Source organism: Chiloscyllium plagiosum, chromosome 4, assembly GCF_004010195.1.
Source record: "Chiloscyllium plagiosum isolate BGI_BamShark_2017 chromosome 4, ASM401019v2, whole genome shotgun sequence".
Lineage (NCBI taxonomy): Eukaryota > Metazoa > Chordata > Chondrichthyes > Orectolobiformes > Hemiscylliidae > Chiloscyllium > Chiloscyllium plagiosum.
Window position 1 is genome coordinate 27,870,413 of NC_057713.1, and position 23,908 is coordinate 27,894,320.

Consider the following 23,908-nt stretch of genomic DNA (forward strand, 5'->3'; position numbering starts at 1 on the left):
ATAAAGGAAGGCTAGTTTTGACACTATTAGGCAAGAATTTTCAAAAGCTGACTGGGGGCAGATGTTCGTAGGTAAAGGGTTGGCTGAAAAAAATGGGAAGCCTTCAGAAATAATGAGAGTCCACAGACAGTATATTCATGTTAGGGTGAAAGGAAAGGCTGGTGAATGCTGGACAACTAGAGAAACTGAGGTTTCGGTTAAGAAAACGAAGGAGGTGTATGTCAGGTATAGATAGGAGAGAGCAAGGTGAATCCTTAGAAGAGTACAAAGGCAGCAAGAGTATACTTATGAGGGATATCAGGAGGGCAAAAAAAGGAACATGAGATAGCTTTGGCAAATAGGATTAAGGAGAATCCAATTTTTTTAATAGAGGACAAAGGGTAATTAGGGTGAGAATAGGGCCCCTTAAAGATCAGCAAGGTTGCTGATGTGTGCAGCCTCAGGAGATGGAGACACTAAATGAATAATTTACAATAGTGCTTACTGAGGAGGGGGATGATGATATAGGGAAATAGATGGTGACATCTTGAAAAATGATCATATTACAGAAGAGGTGGTACTAGATGTCTTGAAACACAAAATGGATAAATCCCCAGAACCTGATCAAGTGTACCCTAGAACTGTGTGGGAAGCTCGGGAAGTGGTTGCTGAGCCTTTTGCTGAGATACTTGTATCATCAATAGTCACAGGTGAGGTGCTGGAGGACTGGAGGTTGGCTAACGTGGTGCCACTACTTTAAAAAAAAAGGTGGTCAGGAAAAGCCAGGGAACTATAGATTAGTGAACCTGATGTCAGAGGTGGGCAGGTTGTTGGAGGAAATCCTGAGGGACAGGATTTACATATTTGGAAAGACTAGGACTCATTAGGGATAGTCAGTATAGCTTCATGTATGGGAAATCATGTCACGAACTTGATTGAGATTTTTGAAGTAGTAACAAAGATGATTGATGAGGGCAGAGCAGTGGACAGTATGTACATGGACTGCAAAAAGGTGTTTGACAAGATTCCCCATGGGAGACTGGTTAGCAAGGTTAGATCTCATGGAATACAGGGAGAACTAGCCACTTGGATACAAAACTGACTCAAAGGTAGAAGACAGAGGGTGGTGGTGGAGGGTTGCTTTTCAGGTTGGAGACCAGTGACCAGTGGAGTGCCATAAGGATTGTTGCTAGGTCCACTGCTTTTCATCATTTATATAAATGATTTGGATGTGAACATAGGAGGTATAGTTAGTAAGTTTGCAGATGACACCAAAATTGGAGGTGTAGTGGACAGCAAAGGTTACTTCAGAGTCCAGAGGGATCTTGGTCAAATGGGCTGAGGAATGGCAGATGGAATTTAAGTTAGATACATGTGAGGGGCTGCATTTTAGAAACGCAAATCTTAGCAGGACTTATATACTTAGTGGCAAGATCCAAGTGAGTGTTGCTGAACAAAGACCTTGAAGTGCAAGTTCATAGTTCCTTGAAAGTGGAGTCACAGGTAGATAGGATAGTGAAGGCAGCACTTGGTATGCTTTCTTTATTGGTCAGAGTATTGAGTATAGGGGTTGGGAGGTCATGTTGCATCTGTACAGGACGTTGGTTAGGCCATTTTTGGAATAATGTGTGCAATTCTGGTCTCCTTCCTATCGGAAAGATGTTGTGAAACTTGAAAGGATTCAGAAAAGATGTACAAGGATATTGCCAGGGTTGGAGGATTTGAGCTATAAAGAGAGGCTGAACAGGCTGGGGCTGTATTCTCTGGCACATCAGAAGCTGAGGGGTGACCTTAGAGGTTTATAAAATGATTAGGGACATGGATAGGATAAATAGATGAAGTCTTTTCCCTGGGGTCAGGGAGTCCAGAACTAGAGGGCATACGTTTAGGGTGAGAGGGGACTGACATAAAAGGGACCCAAGGGGCAACATTTTCACGCAGACAGTTGTGTATAGAATGAGCTGCCAGAGGAAGTAGTGGAGATTGGTACATTTGCAGCATTTCAAAAGGCATCTGGATGAGTATACGAATAGGAAAGGTTTGGAGTGATATGGGCCAAGTGCTGGAAAATGGGACTAGATTAGGTTAGGATATCTGGTCGGCATGGATGAGTTGGACCAAAGGATCTGTTTCAGTGCTGCACATCTCTATGATGAACTTTTAGACACAAGTTCTATGATACCTTTTGACTTGGAAGTAAAACATGCCAAAACACAAAATTGCAGTGTATCCAGTGATTCACAAATCATTTTCCCACTACTGTTATGACAAACTTTCAATTCTATTAATCATAACACTATCAAACAGCATTACCTTTCAATCATAGTCAACCAGCTGCTTACTGAGCATCTAAATTGAAAACAATAGAAATTTTGAAAAGTAATATTTGGGACTTAAGCAGGCTGACAATCATGTACATTACATACATCAGGAGTATTGTCGTGTAGGAAGCTCTGAATTGTCAACCTTTAATCACAAAGATCTGCTACCACACCAAATCATTTCATCGATAGTACAGAATCTGAGGTTTGGTTGCCAAGACAGATGTGCTAAACCCATGTTGGCCGATTTGAGCAACTGGCACAAGAGGCAATTAAATGAGACTAACTTGGGGAAAAGAGCCATTAACTACTAACTCTTTTCCAAAGGAGTAACTAAAACTCACTGATTAAAATGTTAAACAATTTGAGTTGATAAATGAAGATCTTCACAAAAGTATTTATACTACTCAGACTCATTATGAAAGGCTTTCCAAACAAGTAGCCAGATGTAGTTAATTGAGCATAAGGTGGGACTAAGTGCATTTTCGATAAGTGTTACTGGGTATGTGATGACAATTTAGACATTCCTACAATACACACAAATGGATCCAAAGCCTTGGCTATTCGTTGGAAACTTCAATGAGCTCCCATGAGTTTGTTAACTATTTTTTCCCTTCAGCAGAACAAAGCACAGCTCTGGCAACAGCAAGATTACCCAGCTGAATTACAGGGGAAGACTACACAGATTAACTCGCACATCAAGGGAGGTGCCTAAAGTTTTTAACAATTTTGTGTAAAAGTCATGATTTGGAGGTGCTGGTGTTGGACTGGGGTGTACAGAGTTAAAAATCACAACACCAGGTTATAGTCCAAAGGGTTTATTTGGAAGCACTAGCTTTCAGAGCACTGCTCCTTCATTAGGTGGTTGTGGAGTACAAGATCGTAAGACAAATTTATAGCAAAAGTTAAGTGTGATGGAACTGAAATTATATATTGAAAAGAGATCTGAATTGTTTGTTAAATCACTCTTTTAGAAAGATGTTGGTTTCAGTTCTTTCATACTGAAATTTCAGAACTTTAAAGTTACATTCTCAAGTGAACTTTAACAACTGGTGTCATGACAGCCCAGATAATGCACTGAAGGTGAGAGTCTCTCACAGGGCAGCTGTCTGTGCCACAATGATCAGACTGATTCTAATCTAAAAAATGGATTTACAGAATCTTACATGGATTCATGCAGTTTTTGAACAAAATAAAAATGCAATTCTGCAAGTACAAATTGGAGGGGGGGGGGGCAGGGAGAAAAAAAAAGAGCGCGCGCACGAGCAAGCTAGGTCTGTGAGAGGGTGCATGTGAGTGGGGAGTGTACGTGTGAGCATATGGGAGCAAGCTGGTGTATGAGTGAGGGTCTGCGTGAGTGTATGGGTGTGTAGGAGTGTGTGTATGAGTATTAGGTCAGATGGCCAAAAGCTTGGACAAAGAGGTTGCCTTCAAAAGGACAGTTTAAAGAAGAACAGCAAATGTAAAGACAGAGACTGATGCAGATGAAGAATTCTTGAAATTGGGGCTAATGTAACTAATTCTATGATGACCAAAAAGGTGCAACAATTATGATCAGTAGTGCAGCGGAGGCCAGAATTGGAGGAATGCAGAAAAATGCAAGAGATATGGGGATACAGCAGAAAATTGAGATTAGGGAGAGGCAGAGCCATGGAAGGATTTGAAAAAAAAAGAGAATTTTGAAGTCAAGACATTGCTTAACCAGGCACAAACATAAGCTAGCATCCACAAAGATTGTTGTCTTAACTTGCTATAAATCAAGTTGCACTAAGGCAACTGAAGTTTGGATGACCATAGATTTACAGATGGTCAGCAGCAGAAAGCCTACCAAGAGAGAGTGTACTGAATTAGTTTAGTTAAAGAGATAACAAAGATATGAATAAGGATTTAAGCAGCAGATGAGTCAAAGTGGGGCAAAGTCAGGCAATGCTGGGTCATAATAGGGCAATACATTTGCATTGGTAAACTTCCTAAAAAAAGTCGAGCAAGCTTTCTCATACAAACAATGAAGTTTAAAAAATAAAAATCAGAATATAAAAAAGGTATCGCCTAAACAAATATACTTTTTTCTTGTTTGATATGGTAACAAGAATGCTCTTGACTAATGTGGAGAAACCAGCATGAGAAAAAACAAAATCTTTCTAAACAAAGCCAACTCAGCATAGCATACTTTATTGATCATTGGATGACTGTGGCATTGAATGTTTTTTTTTAAAAAGTAAAAACAATTATTGAACAAGCAAATAGTAATTTATTGTGTTTGTGAAGTGAATTTAAAAGCTGTGTCATACTTAAGGGGATACATTTTGAGCCAAAAAGAATCCTTATAACAATGAGTGAAGTAGATGCATTTGGGGTATATTACTACACCAAAAGAAGATTCCTAAAATTGGAAAAGTTGAATTTAGGAAAGACTTCAAAAAAAGACAATTTTCTATACTAAAAATGTAACGCATAAAGGAAACCGAATGAACATTTACAAAAGCAGAGGGGATAGTGAAGCACCCAACATTGCTGACACTGATGATAAAATTGTCTTTGTTTTATGGGTATTTCAAATTTATTGCAGAACCATCAAAACGCAATTTCAAGGATCTGTTCCAAATGACTTTCATAGCTGCAATATCACAATTCACTGACCCTAGAAGCTAAATTTAAAAGCACACTTTTCAAAAGCCAAACAACATTTCAACATAAACATACTTTTGAAACCTAATTACCTTGTTTATTATTAATCCTTTTATTCCAAATTACAGATCCAAAAATATTGTTGCCAAAGTCAAGTTTCAGGAATACAAATGTCTATCTACAACTGTGCTGAAAAGATAACCAGGTTCAGTAACTCAAAAGAGGCCGTTAGGAGGTAACAGAACTGTATTGAAGCACAATCTGTATTTGTATACCACGCATTCTACCATCAAAATCAAGGCAAAAGGTACAGTCCAGTTTTCATATTCAAAGAAGTGTGCAAGAGGGCATGCCAGAAGCAACTTGGGTCAAGCTGCCAAACAGCAGAAATGGCACACAATAAATAGGGCTAAACGATTACATGCTAAACAGATCAGATCCAAGCTCTGCACCCCTGCCACATCCACTCAAATGGTGGTGGACAGCTAAACAACTTTAGAGGGATGCTCCACAAATATCCCCAGCCTCAGTCACCTTCTGTGCTAAAAACCACACTGAAGCATTTGTAAGAATCTTCAAAAGGAAGGCAGAATGAATTATCCATCTCAGTCCCTTTCTGGTATCTGCAGCATCTTAAAATGCTAGACTTCACAATTCAGTTCAATCGACTCCACGTGATAAGCACAAAATGACTGGGGGCATTGGGCCTGGATAGAATATGGGCATGACAACATTCTGGTCATAGTACTGAAAGGTTGTGCCAGAACTAGTGCCTTCCTAGCCAAGCTATTCCAGTACAGTTATAAAACTTGCATCTACCCAACAAAATGGAAAATTGCCCAGGTATGTCCTGTACATAAAAAACAGGACAAACCAAACCAATTATCACACCAGTCTGCAGGTCAGTAGTGAAGTGATACAAGGGGTCTTCAACAGTGCTACCAAATAGCACTTAATAGCCTGCTTGCTGGTATTCACTTGGGTTCCAGCAGGACCACTCAACTCCTGACCTTGTTGCAGCCTTGATTCAAGCATGAACAAAAAAAAAGAGCGGAACCCCAGTGGGGAAATGAGCGCACATCAAGGCTGCATTTGACCAAGTGTGGCGCCAAGAAACCTGAGCAAAACTAAAGTCAATTAGGATTGTAGAAAACTCTCCACAGAATATCTAAAAAGGAAGATGGTTAGGATTTTTGGAAGTCAGTAAATCATTTCATCAAGAGTTCCTCAGAATAATTTACTAGGCCAATCAGTTGCTTCATCAAAAGGTCAGCAGTGGGGCCACTCACTGACAATTACACACAGTTGTCAGCATCAGTGAGTCCTCAGTTACTGACATTACCCATGTCCATTGACAGAAATAGGATGATAAGCAGCAAGTAACATTAGTGCTACAAATGCTGTCCAAAACCATTTTTAACAAGATAGATTCTAACCATCATCCCTTCAAGTGCGATAGTACTATCACAGAATCCCCCACTGATAACATGCTGGGGCTAGTGGACAGAAACTGAACTAGCCATATAAATACCCTCGCTACAGGAGCGGGTCAGAGGTTGGGAAACCTGCAGTGATTAAAATTCATATAACTCCTCAAAGCCCTGCTCACCATCTAACAGGCACAAGTAAGGGGTGTGAAAGAACTTTCCAATTGCCTCTGAGTGCAGCTCACGGAACTCAATACTATCCAAGACAAAGCAGCCCTCTTAACACTCCGAACACCTTCAATATTCAGTCCTCCACCACCAATCCACAGTGTGTACCACAGTAACTCATCAGGACTCATTAGACAGTAACTTACATATTTGTAATCTCTTGTTCTACTAAAGAGTAGCAGATACAAAATGAACACCACCAAATTCCTCTCCAAGTCACATACCATCCTGACTTGGAATTAAACTAATATTTCTTCACAAGTCAGAATTATACAGCACGGAAACAGATCTTTCAGTCCAACTCCATGCCGACTAGATATCCTAAATTAATCTAGTCCCATTTGCTGGCATTTGGCCTACATGCCTCTAAATCCTTTCCACTCATGTACCCATTCAGATAATTTTATGAATGTTGTAGTTGTACCTTCACCACTTCCTCTGGCAGCTCATTCCATACACACATCTTCTGCATGAAAAGTTGCCCCTTAGATCCCTTTAACATCTTTTCCCTCTCACCTTAAACCTATGCCCTCTAGTTTTTGACTTCCCTACCCTGGGAAAGAGATTTTGGCAGATCACCCTATCCAGGCCTCATGATTTTATAAACCCCTGTAAGGTCACCCCCAAACCTCAGATGCTCCAGGTAAAATAGATCCAGCCTATTTCAGCCTCTCCCACTAACTCAAACCTTCCAACCACAGGAAACATCCTTGTAAATCTTTTCTGAACTCTTTCATGAAGGGTTTACACCCAAAACATTGATTCTTGTGCTCCTTGGATGCTGCCCAATCTGCTATGCTTTTCAGTGCCACACTTTGACCCCAAAAATCCTTTCCATAGCCAGTAGACTAGAATTAAATGTAGTATTCCAAAAATGGCCTAACCAATGTCCTGTACAGCCACATGACATCCTAATTCCCATAATCAATGCAGTGACCAATAAAGGGAACTGTACTAAACTCCTCCTTCACTACCCTGTCAAACGGTGACTCCACCTTCAAGGAACTATGAACGTGCACCCCAATGTCTCTGTTTGGCAATACTCCCCCAGAACTTACCATTAAGTGCAAGTCCTGCCCTGATTTGCCTTACAAAAATGCAACACATTCATCTAAATTAAACACCATCTACCATTCCTCAGTCCATTTGCCCATTTGATCAAGGTCACATTATAGCCTTCAGTGCCCACTACTCCAATTTTGGTGCCACCTGCAATACTTACTATTGCTCCTATGTTCACAACCAAATCATTTATGACAAAAAGCAGTGGACCCAGCAGCAATCTTATGGCACACCGCTGGTCACTGGCCTCCAGTCTATAAAACAACCCTCCACCTGAAGAAGGGCCTGTGCCCGAAACGTCGAATCTCCTGTTCCCTGGATGCTGCCTGACCTGCTGTGCTGTTCCAGCAATAAAGTTTCAACCCTCCACCACAACTCTCTTCAAGCCAATTTTGTATCCAAATGGCCAGCTCTCCCTGGATTCCATGTGATCTAACCTTGCTAACCAGTCTGTCATGCAGAACCTTGTTGAATGTCTGTGTGGACTTCAGCAAGGCAATGTCCACTGCTCTGCTTCATCAATCTTTGGAATTTCTTCAAAAATCTCAATCAAGTTAATGAGAATGGTCTTCCCACATTGATTGTCCCTAATCAGTTCTTACCTTTCCAAATACATGTAAATCCAGTCCTTCAGAATCCCCTCCAACAATTTGCCCCACTACTGACATCAGGCTCACTGGTCTATAGTTCCCTAGCTTTTCCTTACCACCATTCTTAAATAATGGCACCGTATCAGCCACCCTCCAGTCTTCCAGCACCTCACCCATGGCTACTGATGACAAACATCTCAGCAAGGGGCCCAGCAATCACTTCTCTAGCTTCCCACAAAGTTCTAGAATACACCTGATCAGGTCCCAGAGATTTACCAACCTTTATGCATTTTCAGATGTCCAGCACCTTCTCCTCTAATGTGGAGATTTAAAGATATCTATTTATTTCTCAAAGTTCTCTAGCTTCCATATCCTTCTCCACAGTAAACACAGACAAAAGACTCCTTCATTGTCTCATCCATTTCTGGAGGTCTCTCACAAAGATGGCCTTGTGAATCTTTAAAGGGATTATTCTCTCCCTAGTTAATCTTGTGCCCTTAGTGTGATGGTAGAATTTTTGAATTTTTGTTCATACTATTTGCCAAAGCTATCTCATGTCCCCTTTTTAATCTTCTGATTTCCCTCAAATATATTCCTACTTCCCTGAGACTCAAAGGGATTCATTAAATCCCAACTGCCAATACCTATCATGTCTCCTTTTTCTTGACTAGAGTCACAAGTTATCTAGTCATCCAGCATTCCCTTCATCTACCCGCCCTGGCCTTCACACGAACAAGAACATGCTGTCTCCAGACTCTTGTTACCTTATTTTTGAAGGCCTTCCACTTTCCAACTGTCCTTTTACCTTCAAACAGCCTCTCCCAATTTCCAACTTTACCTTTTAGATGAGGTGGGTGCAGTCTTTTGGAGCCTTGGACAGAGGTTGGGGTGGGGGTAGTAGGTGTGGACACAGGTTTTGCACTTCTTGCAGAGGCAGGGGAAGGGGAAGGAGCTGGGAGGCACCAAGGACATACTCTACCAAACTCTAGCCAGCTGATGCCTGGAGGAAGAACCACCTCATCTTCTGCCTTGGGACTCTTCAACCACATGGGATCAATGTGGATTTCACCAGTTTCCCCATTTCCCTTCTCTCCAACTTATCCAAGACCCAATCTTCCAACTCTGCACCTCTTTCTTGAGCTGTCCACCTTCGTTCCCACCTATCCATTCCACCCTCCTCTGCAACCTTTCGTCTACCTGTCACATGCCCAACTACCTTTCCCCAGCCCCACCCTCCATCCATTTATCTCTCAACCCCCTTGGGCCCCACCCCCCTCATTCCAGAAGAACTTATGCTCGAAAATCCGATTCTCCTGCTCCTTGAATACTGCCTGATCAGATGTGCTTTTCCAGCACCACACTTCAACTTTTTACACCAGGGCTCTCCTTTACTATTTTAAAAGCTAACAGAACTATGATCATCAGTCCTAAAGTGCACTGCACTGACACCGCAATCACTTGCCCTGCCTTATTTCCCAAGGAGGGGGCCCCAAGTTTTGCTCCTTCTTATAGGGGTTCATCCACATACTGAACAAGGAAATGTTCTTATACCCATTAAGCAAATTAGACACCATCCAAACACAACACAATGGCATTTCCAGTCTTTGATTGGAAAGTCAAAATACTCTACCATTACAATGCTATCATTCTTACAGATATCTGACATTGCCTTTAAATTTGCTTCTCAATTGCCCACTGACTATTGAGGGGTCTGTAGTACAACCCCAATTAGGGGATCATCCTTTTCTTATTTCTCAGTTCCATCCAAATAACTTGCCTGGAGTTGCTCTCAGGAATATCCTCTCCAAGTACAGGCATAAAATGTTATCCCGAATCAAAAACACCACTCTCCCTTTTCTCTTGCACCTTCTTTCTGTCATTCCTTTAAGCATCCATATCCTGGAACATTAAGCTGCCAGTCTTATCTAGCCCTGAGCCACATTTCTGTAATAGTTATAATATTCCAGTCCCATGTTCCTAATCATGCCCTAGATTCATCTGCCTTACGTGTCAGGCCTCTTACTTTGAAATAAATGCAGTTTAAAGTATTAATCTTACCTAATTCTCTACTTTGCTCTTGCCTATCTTGACTATTTCACTTATTCCTCTTCTCAACCATACCTGTCTCAGACTCCTTTCACCATCATCTCCCTGCCTCCTTACTAGTTTAAAGCCTCCCAAGTAGCACTAGCAAATCTCTCTGCCAGGATATTAGTTCCCTTCCAATTCTGAGTCCAATGTTAAATAAATGCTGGCTTAGGTAGTGATGCCCACTTCTCATGACAAAAAAAATACATAATCAAGGGCCCTATTATATGACAGGGTCGTTTAATAGAAGTGTTTACTCAAATTAGTTGAAAAAGAGACTTCCAAAAACACATCAGGATTTAGCATACAACTAATACAGCTCAGAATTTAAAAAAATAACAACAGCAAAAAAGTGTAGCAAAAATTACTGGCACAAGAGCACACAGTATTCAGTACCAAATTGCTTCTTGTATTTTTATTACAAACAACCTGCTGACGACAGGATTTAATCTACCCAAAGCTTGATAGATGGAGGTCAAGGTTTAAAACAAACTAAATAAAAACACTTATCTACAATACAGTCCTAAAAACAAAATACAAGTGTAATAAAATATTTAATTTGCCATTTGCCCTGGTCAATGAGTGGTTGAATGGCAGTAACTACATTCCCAAAATAGCACAATTACTTCCAAAATTCATTGAGAACCCACTAATGCAGGAGTTGCTTAGATTCTCCACAACAAAGCTCTGTGGTTGCTAAACTGAAGTCATTACATATGACTCATCACCCGTCAATGAAAAAAAATTTGCTTTTGAAAACTCTCTAGCTATGAGACCAATGACAACATTATAATGGCTTGGTTACCTTTACAGTTACATTGAAACCTTAATCAGATTTTATGAACTGGGAACAGGAAATTCTTCAACCATGTCAGCCATTGCACTGTAAAATCAAGTGCTTTGGAATTTACATTACAACTATTATTAGACAGATAGTGACAATCCCTGAGCTATCATGAGCTTGTTAACGAATACACAGACTTACAACAAATTAACACCAATGCTCAGTAACAGGATCACAAGGATTCCATAATCTACTGAACAAGGTAATGAATAGTCCTGTGTACGGATTAGATGGCTAGAATAGGGAATTGAGCTAATTAAGCCATTCATTGCAAGATCCTATAGCCCATTCATTATGATGTATTGATTGGTTATTAAGATCTAAAAAAAAAGGAGAATCCTTCAAGTAATACTCATCTGGATTTTCACATCTAATTGCACTCATTCCATTACATTAGCCAATTTCCAAAAACTTTCCTGTGTGAAGCACTCATTGCTACCAAAATGGATTCTTGCAAGTTGTGAATTGTATTCCATCCCACCCAAAATGTGAAATGTTCTGAATGATTTTACACTGATGTTTTACCAAACAGAAACAAATACTTAAAGTCTGAATCTCTCAATGCATCTGACAAAACTGAAGAAACAAAAAATTGATTAGTATATTTGGAAAATATATGTTACAATTTCCAGAGATCAATAACTTAAGAAATTAAAATGGAGTGAATGACTGAAGAGGAGCTATGAGATTCAAGGTTTTCGTTATAACAAATAACCAAACAAAAAGCAGCATTGACTAAATACTATTTACTAGGCAACTCACCTTGTACAGAAAAGACCCCATCTGCAACATTGTAAATGTCCAAAATCCACCCTTCCACACTTTGCTCTTAGTCTTAACTGTGTAAGTATTTCTCCAAGTACCAGAGCAAACTAGTTCTTATATTCTCAAGTACAAAGACACAGGATCAGTAGTAGAGCATTCAGCCCACAGTCTGCTCCACTATGCAAGATCATCCTTAACATGACATGGGCAATAAATGCTGGACAAGCAGGCAATGCCCATGTCCCATGAGTGAATAATAAATAACTCCACCTTTCTGCCTTTTACCCATAATCCTCAATTTCCTAACTTTTTAAAAAAAAAGTGTTTGTATCAATCGCAGCCTTGAATATACTTAATGACCAGCCTCAATAGCGCTCTGTGGCAGACAACTCCACATAGATGAGGATTTTTTTTCTGAAGGTAGTGAGTGTCTTAAACAGGCAACTACTTACACCTAGTCTTAGACCATCCCACAAAAGGGAAACAAGCTTTCCACATCTACCCTATCAACCCCCAACAAAACCTTTATGCTTCAATAAGGCCTTTTCTTATTCTTCTAAATTCCAATTAGTCCAGGCTCAACATACTCAACTTCTCATCAGAAAACCCCCTCCACACCTGGAATAAACCCAATTAACCTCTTCTGGACTGCCTTCATTTCCTTAGATAAAAAAGGAGAGAGTAAAATAGTTCACAGTTTTCCAGCTTTATTGACTAGTGAGGTGTCTAATTTTAACCAAACTTCATTACTTTTATACCCAATTCCTAGAGGCTAATACAGTCTATTTCCTTTTCTCTTGCCTGCTGAATATGGCTACAAGTTTTGTGATTCATAATTGAGGAACCCCAAATCCGTGTTCTACAGCCCTGCTCAATGTAAATATTCAGTTCCTCTGTACATAACATCACACATTCCCACATTACATTCAATTATGAAGTTTCCACCCAACTTACCTATATCCTTTTGTCACTCCATAATCCTGACTACTTACTTTCCCAAACATTTTTGTGCTAACCTGCAAACTTAACACATTCACTTTCATTATTTAAACAGTGGAGAAAAACAACAAATATTTGTTGCCATAGCACTAATTCCTGTGGCCCACTAATCACAGGTTACCATCCTAAAAGTGACCCCTTTGCCCCAACTCTGTCTTCCACTGGTTGGTCAGTCTCTATCCATGCTAATATACTACCCCTAACACCATGGGTTCTTATTAATTAGCCTTATTTATGGTAACAATGAACAATTTAGATTTCCAAATACCTTATAACTACCAGGTGGCTTAGCCTTTAAAAGGAAGTGACTGTCTTTCTCTTAAATTAGTAATTTACCTTGTAGCACTGTTTTTCTAATTTGATTAAATAAGGTTAATGAATTTACTTTTAAGAAAATATGAAAGGTGAAGTTTGTTGGAATTGTCTCGTTAATTTAGTATAAATGTTGGAATGAAAAATGCAATATGACTTGTTCTGATTTATACCTGACAAGGTGCCTGGGTGGATTGGTTGTTGGAGCTTTAAAAAATTGCCCCATGTTGTTTTACTGGGAAGAAGGTTGCAAGATATTCACACCAGCTAACAACAACCAGAGTAAGTGTGACTGTGGATGGATTGTTGGTCTTCAATCCTCAGTATTATTAAGAATGTCAGGGCTTATAATGTTGTTTACCTATTTCTACTCCCCAAACTAATTTCACAGTGAGGGATGAATGAAAGATCCCTCCCTCTAGCCAAAGCTATATTGAATTTTCAATCATAGTTGAAGAGACCGAGCTTACAAGAGTTTAAACAACCATGCACGTAGTGAATATGGAAATTTGCTGCCTAAAGAAGTACCTCTCTGCTCTTAGTTTTGTGCAGCCTGTGAGGTTCATTGGTGTTTTCAGGAAAGCCTGCAGCCCATTCTATAATGATCTATAGGCTGTTTCTTTTTCAAGATCCATCTCCATGGTAATGTTAATCAGCCATGTAGAAATGTTAATTTTTTATCATCATCATTTCAACCTTTCAACGTAGAACATCTTAAAAGTCATTTTCAAATATAATGGTGTATAAATCCTGACATTTTAGAAAAACAGTTCTACAAGGCTAAATTACTGTTAGGAGGAAAACAGTCGCTTCCTTCAAAAGGCTAAACTATGTTTTATCAAAAGTAAGGCTCCTTTACTTGAATTAGCAAATCTTCAAATAAAAAGGACAAAAAAAATCAAAGAACAAGGTGAACAGAAGGCTTCAATGTCTCTGTAGACCTTAAAGAAACTAAACAAGAAAATTACATATCGCTTTGCAAAGACGTCCTCTCCCTGTTTCACAGACCATTTTTAAGAACTTATCTCCAATACTCTTCCTCTACCTGGACCTCATTTTCTGGTCTCAGCTGCACTTCCCTCTTAGTTGAGAACTCCCCAAATACTCAATGGGTTACTACCGTAACTTTCTCCGTACGTCGATAACTGAATGGGTGCTACGTCCTGCTTTCATCCTGACTCTTCCTTATGGAAACAAATTTTTTTCACAAACCCAATGACTCCCTCAATTCTCTTGACTACACTTTCCCACACATGCTTCTTGTAAAAATGGTCTCCATTCCACTCTCCCAGTTTCCCCAACTCGGTTACATTTGCTCCGATGTGACCTTCCATCGGTTGCTTTCAACATGCCCGCCTTATTCTCAACTGATGATTTCTCCCTGCATGGTTGATAGGGACGTTAGCTATGCCCAGCACACTTGCTGCACTTGTCCTCACACGTTCTCCTTCCTCCCAAACCAAAATGATCTTATCTGCCACCCCACTAGCATCCACATTCAAAAGGATCATCTGCTGCTGTCTGAAGTACTGCCTCAAGACATCTTCACCACCCCCATCAGCATTCCAAGTGACTTTTCCTTTTGCAACATCCTGGTCCACTCCGTCACTACTTCACTACTAACATCCATCACACCATCCCAAACCGTAATATATTCCTAACCACTTGCAATCCACCCCTGTTTAACAGTCAAAACACACTTTAGAGGTAAAGCACAGACTTACTTTTCTTTCTTTCAATCTAATTTATGGCATTTGCCGATCACATTACTGTTTCCTCTATATTCAGTAGACCAAATGCACACTAGTAACCACTTTGTTGAACACCTCTGCTTTGTCTGCAAAAACAATTCTGATCTTCCGGTCACTTGCCATTTCAATACATCATCTTGCTCTTATCCAACATTTCTATCTCAGACCTGCTGCAAAGTTTCTATGAAATCCAATACAAATTGCCAGAGCACTAGCTTATTTTCTGCTTCAGGCCATGAACACTGTCCTCAGTTTGATTTACCCCACAACACCACCCCCACCACCTTAACTTGCTTGCTGGTGTTTATTCTGAGTAGAGCTGGCCTATTTTCTGCTATTAACATATACCATTAACACTTATGCCTCATCTACATCACTTCCCTACTACCATTAGCATTTAATTTGTCTTTTGCTCTAGGGTAGTTTTACGATCAGTTCCACTTGCTCCTCCTCTCCCTTAAACCTCCCTTTCTCTCCAACATAAAACCCATCACTACTGTGGCTCTTGCAGTAGTGGTAGTATCACTGCCCACAGCCCAGAAGGTCTGGGTTCAAGCCTCACTTCTTCTAGGTACGTGTCATAATATGTCTGACTAGCTGGAGTCAAAATACCTGGCACGCAACACTTTTCTTTTGCAATTAAATTGAACAGTATAATTTGAAATAGTCATGCCACTACTGTATCGTCACTTCAATTCTACAGTTGTTAAGACATATCATCCTTACAATTGGCTGATCAGCTCAACTCCGCAGATGCTTTAACATAATTTATAAACCATTATTATTTGAAATAAATAAATATAATTAATGCACAACAAATCTAACGTTTAATCCAATCACAATGTCCAACCCTCGTATTGAGTCACTTCTTTGTTTCGTACGATGAATTTAGAGGATCGTTGAATTCGTTCTCGCTTTAAATAAAATTCTATCTCCTCCAAATATTACACAGAATGTACCCGTCAGGAGCATAAAATATTAAGAGAAAATAGTCTTCTCAAATTTTCAGCATCAGTGTGGCAAATTCACAATACATTCACTTCTGCTCACAAAATATCACAAGCTAGTTATGACAGCAGATAACCTGGTATCTTAAGTACATGGTTATCAATTTCAGGTTAGCTCTATAAATAATAGATATCAAGTCTGCACACAGTCAGAACATTCCAATTTTAGCATAATTAGATTTAACGATTTTCCAAGCCCTTGGATTTGAAGATTACAAGTGCAACCAATAGGACTGAAAAAGGGTTATTTAAATAATTTAGAAATCTTTTCATTCTAAAATATTATACTTAAATTAGAATGTACACTTAATACAAAATAAAGAGTATTTTGCTGTATTCTTGCCAAATTCTGCAGAAAAGAAAATGTTACAGATAGTTGATCCGATAAATTGTTTCTAGTGACTGCAGATGTACAAGGACCAAGGTTGTTCCTTGAACCACCTGCCTACTTTTCCATATTTAAATGATTAACTGTTCATCGCATTCTAGTTCACCAATGTGAATTTCAGATCAGTTGAAAAGCTTACTTATATTTAAAAGAATGTAGAGTCAAGTGACTTCAACCCCACCAAATGCAAGCATACAATTTAACACACAAAACCCATTTTATGATTAACAAAAGAACATAACAGCATTTAAAGAAACACAGTCACAAAGTGGTTCCAAGTTTGATTCAACCAAGTTTCATTTGTATTGCAAAGAAACAACAGGAAGCAGCCCTGGATTCGAGTGGAAGTGACCTGAAAAACAAGCCAGCAGTCGCGCCTCCGGAGGCATACACTATTGATTTCTCCCTAAACTACTGAAGTAAAGTGCTTCCAAAAGCAAGTATAAATGGGTGTCATTCATTACATGCTGCATACTGCTATTTGTCATGGAGGTGCGTGGGCAGAATGCCCACACCACATGCTAGATTTGCAGCCAAAAATACTAATAATATCCATTCACTTATTTCTTTGGTATGGCCTCCATTCCCAAAACTGCCTCACACAGTCGAGTTAGTTACACTTAGAACATCAGCAGCTTCATGTGAACATATTGGCAACAACTGTAATAAAAATGCACATCAACCAACTACTCCAAAAACCTTTATACTTTTCTCCTTAAAAAACCCTTCCACTGTAATTTTAGCTAACCAAGGTATTGGAGGGTTTGACATTCTATTAAAACTTCCAGGCTTCCCATCATAAAAATTCACAACAGTAAGGCAACAGTAAAGGTAGCATGCCTGTAAAATGTACCAAGTCAAAAGATGCATATACAACATTTTCATCAGATAACTTTTAAAGTTAACAATAAGTTGCCACCCTGAGAAAATATTGTAAACAAAACATCTGTATTTTTATAATAAACTTCAGATTGTTAGATACCACATGTGCATTTACAAAATCTTTAGTCAACTACTAAAACTTTACATACAGGTCAGTCAGCACACAAAAGACATTATTACATTCATGAAACAATATTTCTTAATTGATGAAGTCTTATTTTAATTAAATGAAACATTAGCCAAGATACGCTTTAATCTTTGTTTGTTTAATGGCAGCTCAGCTCAAAATCAAAAACCACTAAACTTGAAATGCATCAACAAATGCATAAATGAGTTAAACCTTTGGCATATCAAAGTTAACTATGCATTCAATTAAAATAAAGACTACCAAAGAAGAATTGTTATTTATACCCAGCCATCAGTCAACTGGAGACCAATTTTGCCTTAGGTTTTGACTTATCTATATATTTTGGTACTGGTATACTTTATGCTAACCCATCTTTCCAAACTTCTCCCAAAGCACTGCTTGAAGACACCAAAATAAATCAAAGAACACTGAAACCATCTTCTGACATTCAGCTGGAAGTAGCACCAACAATTTTATTCTTTGAAGGATCCAGTTTTTACTACAAGTCTCCTTCCTTGCAAATAATGACTTTAATGAGTGACATTTCTTCAGTCCATACAAGCAATTTAACTGATGCATTGTATATTCAAAAATAGGTCTTTTAGATATATGTAGAATTCCTGTCCCACAACCTAAAGTCATTTCATTTTACATCGAGTTTACTGTCTCTACATACATATATTTTTAAAAGGAAATTTTAAGACAACGGAAAAAAAGTTATCCTATAAATGTTCACAGGACCAAACACGCTGCCCAATTAACCTATGCTGAAGTATGATTCAACAAGAGTACACTAAATACTCAGACACGAATGAAACCAAGAACACATCAAGCGATTTAAAAGAAAGCTCGGAGGCATTTTTTTCTGCCTGCATTTGCAAACCTACACACAAGTCTCAATCGTGTAAACTGCTCAACAAAACTAACTCTTCAAATCTACCTTTAGAGAAGAAAAGCCAATTTTTTAAAAAAAAATTAAAATCAGACACATGCCCCCTTGGATGAGAAGAAATGTCTGGGTATTCAGGAGTGTGCAAAACTAACAGGCAACGGCAACAGCACAAACCTTACTGATTCTAGGAAGAGAAAAAAAATCAGAAAATTCCCATTCAATCCGTAACTATTTTGACACCCTCACAGAATAGCCAAAACACAAAATTGTAAAAAAACAAATCAGGTTCTCTCAATCAACTTTCTTTTAAAATAAATGCTCCAATGCGTTCTAATTTAGCGATCTGCTGTGAATATGCGTCTTCCCCATGAAGAACAATTGGAAAGTTTGCGTTTATTTATGCGATAAAAGATATTGTTCTTCTACCTGCTGTCACCAGCCGGGTGGCATGGATGAAAGACGGGTCCAGACTGTCCTTCTCGGCCATCAGCTCGGGTAAGTACTTGTTATCCTCCATCCTGTGTAGCAAAAGGGGCGATTCGGATGATTTTAGTTATTCAATGTAAAAAGGGGGAGAAGAAAAATTAAAAAGCGTCCGGCTCGGCCGGCAGAATTTACCGCGACCGGTACACTTAATACTAAAAACAAAAGAAAAAGAATTGAAATATAGTACCGAGGGAAAAGAACCCCGATTCCGAAGGAGAGTAAAGATCCCGGCTCCGAGGTGTCAATGCCGCCCTCGTGTCCCTCTGCTGTTTATCTTTTCTCTCACTCAGACAAACACACACTTCAATTCAATTCACTCCTGCTCTGCTCTTTCCTCGCCCTCGTCTCTTTATTTTTTTTTTGGTTTTTTTTTCCCCCTCCCCTTCCCTCCACTTCAAGCGACAACGCAGATTATAAAGGACGATGAGGGGAGGGGGTAAGCAGAGAAATAGAAATCAAAAATAACCGTCCGCAGCCTCTCCTCCAGCTCACCGCCCCCCCCCCATTCGCGCCATTGGTCGGTCACACGTCAATCAGACGGCCGGCCGTGCTCGCTTATTGGACCGTGGCTACCGGCGGTCGCGAGACAATCCAGCCCTCGCCAATAGGAGCCGGGCTTTTCGTGGAGTCGTTTCCCCCCCCTCCCTCTGCCCCCTCAAAGTCCCCTTCCAGCCCGCTCCCCAGGCCCGTCAATCATCCTATCACCCGCCCACTACCTCGGCCCGTCGTTTCGCTCATGGCCACGCCCTTTCACTAACGTCCAATCACAGCCTTCATATTGTCCGTCGATCAATATTATCTCCGCCCCCAGGTTCCCCGGACTGTCAATCACCCCCGTTCCCCAGACCCAAGCACATGGCACGTCAACAAACCCGTGGCCCCGCCCCTTCACCTGGGCATTCCGCTCCCCTTCTGCTGGCCCCGCCAAGTAAACGGCCTCAACAGTGTTAAACTGTATAATCAGTCACTGGCCCCGCCCTCTCACCGACCTGTCAATCATCCCCAACCTCCAGGCTCAGCTCTGCTACCTGGGACCTGTCAATCAAATCCTTCACTTCGCTCCCTCCATTTACACCAGTCCATATCTCACAGCCAGTGGTAAAATAGGTCCTCAAACCAACTCTGCAATAAAGTGACTTCTCCACCAGCTTCGCCATCTCCAATTAATTTACCCTACATCTGGCGCATCTCGTTTTTACTCCCCTGGCCAATGTTTAGCGTTCATTTTGACCTCGGTGCAATGAATTGCAACATGTTTATTGATATTTTGTTAATTTCTCAAACGGATGAGGTGTTTTGACTGAGTTCGACTGAAAATAAAGCAGGGTTGATAGGTCCGAATCTTCGAATGGGGATACAATAGACAGACAATGCTTGTTGCAGTTTGACTGGAGAGAAGTAATTCAACATTACAGTGTACTTTTTGGGAAGTGGCAATACTGCCTCCCTGTGGTTTAAATTGTACTCTGCACTTTTCCCCAGATAATTACTGCGTTTTTGGATGTTAAAGTATTTGAATTATGTAAAATACGTTAATTTTATTCAGTGCTATGACTATATAAATCACTACTACTCAAAATATGCAACTATAATTAATAGAACATTAATTAGACAAAGAGAAAGCAAGACTTGCATTTTTTCTTTGCGTTTTCATAAGCTCAAGCCACCCCAAAGAGTGGTGAGCCAAGTTAAAATTCACACAACACCAGGTTATAGTCCAACAGGTGTATTTGGAAGCACTAGCTTTCAGAGCGCTCCAAAAGCTGGTGCTTACACATAAATCTGTTGGACTATAACCTGGTGTTATGTAATTTTTTTAACTTTGTATACCCCAGTCTAACACTGGCCAAATCATGACTACCACCAGCCAGTGAAGAACTTTTACAGTGTTGTCTCTTTTGCAACTTAGAAAACTTAGCAAGCAATTAGCATGTAGCAAACTCCCATGCTAGAATTATGATAGTGAGCAACTGGATTTTTTTCATAATATTGATTAAAGGATAAATATTGGCCAGGACACCAGGATATCTCCATTAATCTTGGAAATGATGCTATGGAATATTTTATAACTGTGTGAGGGTAGGCGGTCCTTGATTTAATGTCTCACCTGTAAGTTGCAAGACTGAAAGCTAGCGTGTTCTGTTTTCCAAATACAATTAAAATCTTAGTTTAGTAATTTTGTTCCTCTTTCCTCCTCTCTTTCCCTGAATGTGTTAAACCTTATTCAAGCGACATTAAGTTGCATGTCCAAGTAGCCATTATGCGAACTGGGGTGGAACAGCAACTCTCCAAAATGAAGGATGCCTTTGGAGAAGATTTATGGAGGATGTTTGGATTTATATTTTCTAACTTATCCAGATTTGGAGAAGTTAAGGGAAGTATTTTGAAAATATTGAGCTCTACAGATAATAGAATTGCTGAATTTCTTCTTGCAGAATTGATGACAACATTTGGGGTGTGGAAAAGTACATTAATGTTGAGGTAACAATGGGCTGCACACATTTTACTTTTAAGAAATTCCTTCTCCTGCACCTCATTATGGGAAATTTGGTTCACATGGACGAGTTGAACCAAAGGGTCGTTTCAATACTGTATGGTTCTGATGCCATAGAACGTTTCACAGTGTCATTTTAAATTATCAGTCAGGCTCACAGTGTGGCAGTCTCATAAATACAGCAATCTACATATATTAGGCAAACAGCAACATGCATTTACAATAGGAAAGATGTACCAGAACTATGCCTTTTTAAATTCAACAAAATAGGTTGGAGGGTCCCAAGGCAGAAGCTGAGGCCTTCTTCATCCAAGCATCAGGTGGCTAGAATCTGGTGATGAAGGAGCCCCAGGAATTGCATGTCCTTGACGGATTGGGAGGGGGAGTTGATGTGTTCAGCTACAGGGCAGTGGCATTGTTTAGCGCATGTGTCCCAGAGATGTTCTCTGAAACTTTCCGCAAGTTGGTGTCCTGTCTCCCCAATGTAGAGGAGACCACATTGGGAGCAACAGACACAGTAGATTCCCAGCTACCTTCCCCCTCGCCCCACCCCCTCCCCACCTCCCCCCACCCTCTTGGGCCTCTCCCACATTCCTGATAAAGAATTTATACTCAAAACATCACTCTCCTGCTCCTCGGATGCTGCCTGACTGGCTATGCTTTTCCAGAACCACACTTTTTGACTCTGATCTCCAGCATCTGCAGTTCAAGTTCTGTACACCAAATGACTATAACAGTATCATTTGTTATAAATTAATGTTTAGACATTCAAACACTGCAGTATTGGCCATTTGTTGTTAAACAGTCGTGGGGATTCTGAGTATCTTTTTTCTCATAGTGATGGTGAGGCTAAATGTAGCATTGGCCTCTTACTTACAACAAAAAATGCCATGCAGTATTTAGGTTTTTTTTGAAAAAAACATTATTACTCATTTATAAATTAAATCACTGAAATTTTTAACTTGTGTATTTCTTAAACAAAGCTGAAGTAATTATGTCAATAATTTTGAGATGAATGAAAAATAAAATCTGTCAGTTTTTGTGATGCTGAATGCTTCCTCACAACACTACAGCATGTTGGGCACATATGGATATACAAGTGAGGTTCAGCTGTGAGATCAATGGGCTAGAAAGTCAATCCAACTCTTTCCTTACATCAACCAACTCCTCCATGATTGTTGGGTACCATGAAAGCCGACTTTAGCACCAACCTGATGAACTTCCCATCTTTTCAGAGAGTAAAGCTCTCATTGCCTAGACTCTAGACTCATTTGAGGTAAAGCAACTTAGTTCAATTCCTTCTATAGAACTGGTCAATTTTGTGGAAATATATCCTGACCTGAGTAAAAACCTTCAGGAGACAATTAAAGGAATTTGGGGGTTTTAAAACATAGAAATTCAATTGATCATTTACATTTGGATTTGTTTCGATGGAATGGAGGTAAAACTCACCTGTTGTGTGCTCATGGGAGGGAAATCAGATAATCAGAAATGCAACAGGTAAAAACAAAATACTGTACATTCTAGAGATCTGAAACAAGTACCTAGAATGCTGAAAAAAACTCAGAAAGTCTGACAGCATCCTTGGAGAGAGAAACATAGTAAACAAATCTGCATAGTAAACAATTTCACCAGTTTCCTCATCTCCCTTCCCTCTATCTTATCCCAGATCCAACCCTCCAACTTGGCACTGCCCTCTTGAACTGTCCTACCTGTCCATCTTCCTTCCCACCTATCCACTCCATCCTCCCTCCGACCTATCACCATCACCCTTCACCTTCATCTACCTTTCACCTTCCCAGCTACCTTCTCCCAGCCCCACCCCCATCCTCCTATTTATCTCACAGTAACCACCCCCCCAACCATCCACGTTTCTGATGAAGGGCTCATGCTCCAAACATCGATTCTCCTGCTCCTCAGATACTTGCTGACCTGCTGTGCTTTTCCAGCGCCTCACATTTCAACTCTGATTTTCAGCACCTGCAGTCGTCATTTTCTCCTTATAATCCATGCCTCAACTAATAAAAGCAAGTGACCCATTTGCCTTCTTAACAACCCCATTAACCTGTCCTGCCATCTCAGAGATCTCTGAATCGCATAAGTTGTAACACTTGTCCATTCACCTCCTCACTTCCAGGCGAAGCAGTGCTTTACTTGTACTTCATTTAATCATTTCTAATGTGTTTACTGTTCACAATATGGCTCCTTTACATTGTTGAAACCAAACACAGACTGGCTACCATTTTGCATGATGAACATCTCAATTCTTAAGAATGACCTCAACCTTACTGTTGCTTGCCATTTCAAGCCATCATACTATATGGTAACATTTCTGTCAGCTACGGCCCTTCAGCATAACCCAATGCAAGCTGGAGGAACAATATTTCATTTTCCCCTCAGGCACTTTATAGCCTTCAGGACTCAATTTCAGTTCAACATATTCAGACCATGAACATTGTCTTCCATTTTGACTACATCCTCTTCTACCGCCCCAAATGCCTTGTTGACATGGAGATGTTTTCTGCAGCTTTCACACTTACCATTAACAGTTGTTCTGCATCAATATCCCTCCGATACTACCATTACCTTTGACTTCTGTACTGGCACTGTCACCTTCTATTCCAATTACGTCTTCTTC

General features: G+C 40.0%; 1 protein-coding gene across 7 annotated transcripts in view; it reads right to left on the reverse strand.

The window, feature by feature from the left end:
- Positions 1-19,290, reverse strand: part of LOC122548906 (KH domain-containing, RNA-binding, signal transduction-associated protein 3-like) — a 172,583-nt gene extending 153,293 nt beyond the window's left edge. For 5 of the 7 annotated variants that reach the window (XR_006311361.1, XR_006311360.1, XM_043687862.1 and 2 more), the window contains exons 1-2: positions 18,964-19,288; positions 18,717-18,808 (exon numbers count right to left, since the gene is read on the reverse strand). Coding sequence is in view for 4 of the 7 variants with exons in the window: in XM_043687862.1 (XP_043543797.1) it covers positions 18,717-18,807 (91 nt within the window). In the remaining 3 variants the exon portion in view is untranslated. Of the gene's footprint in view, positions 1-12,886; positions 13,068-18,716; positions 18,809-18,963 lie in introns of those variants that run through there. The other 2 variants (XM_043687863.1, XR_006311362.1) reach the window with 2 other exon arrangements.
- Positions 19,291-23,908: the final 4,618 nt, after the last annotated feature.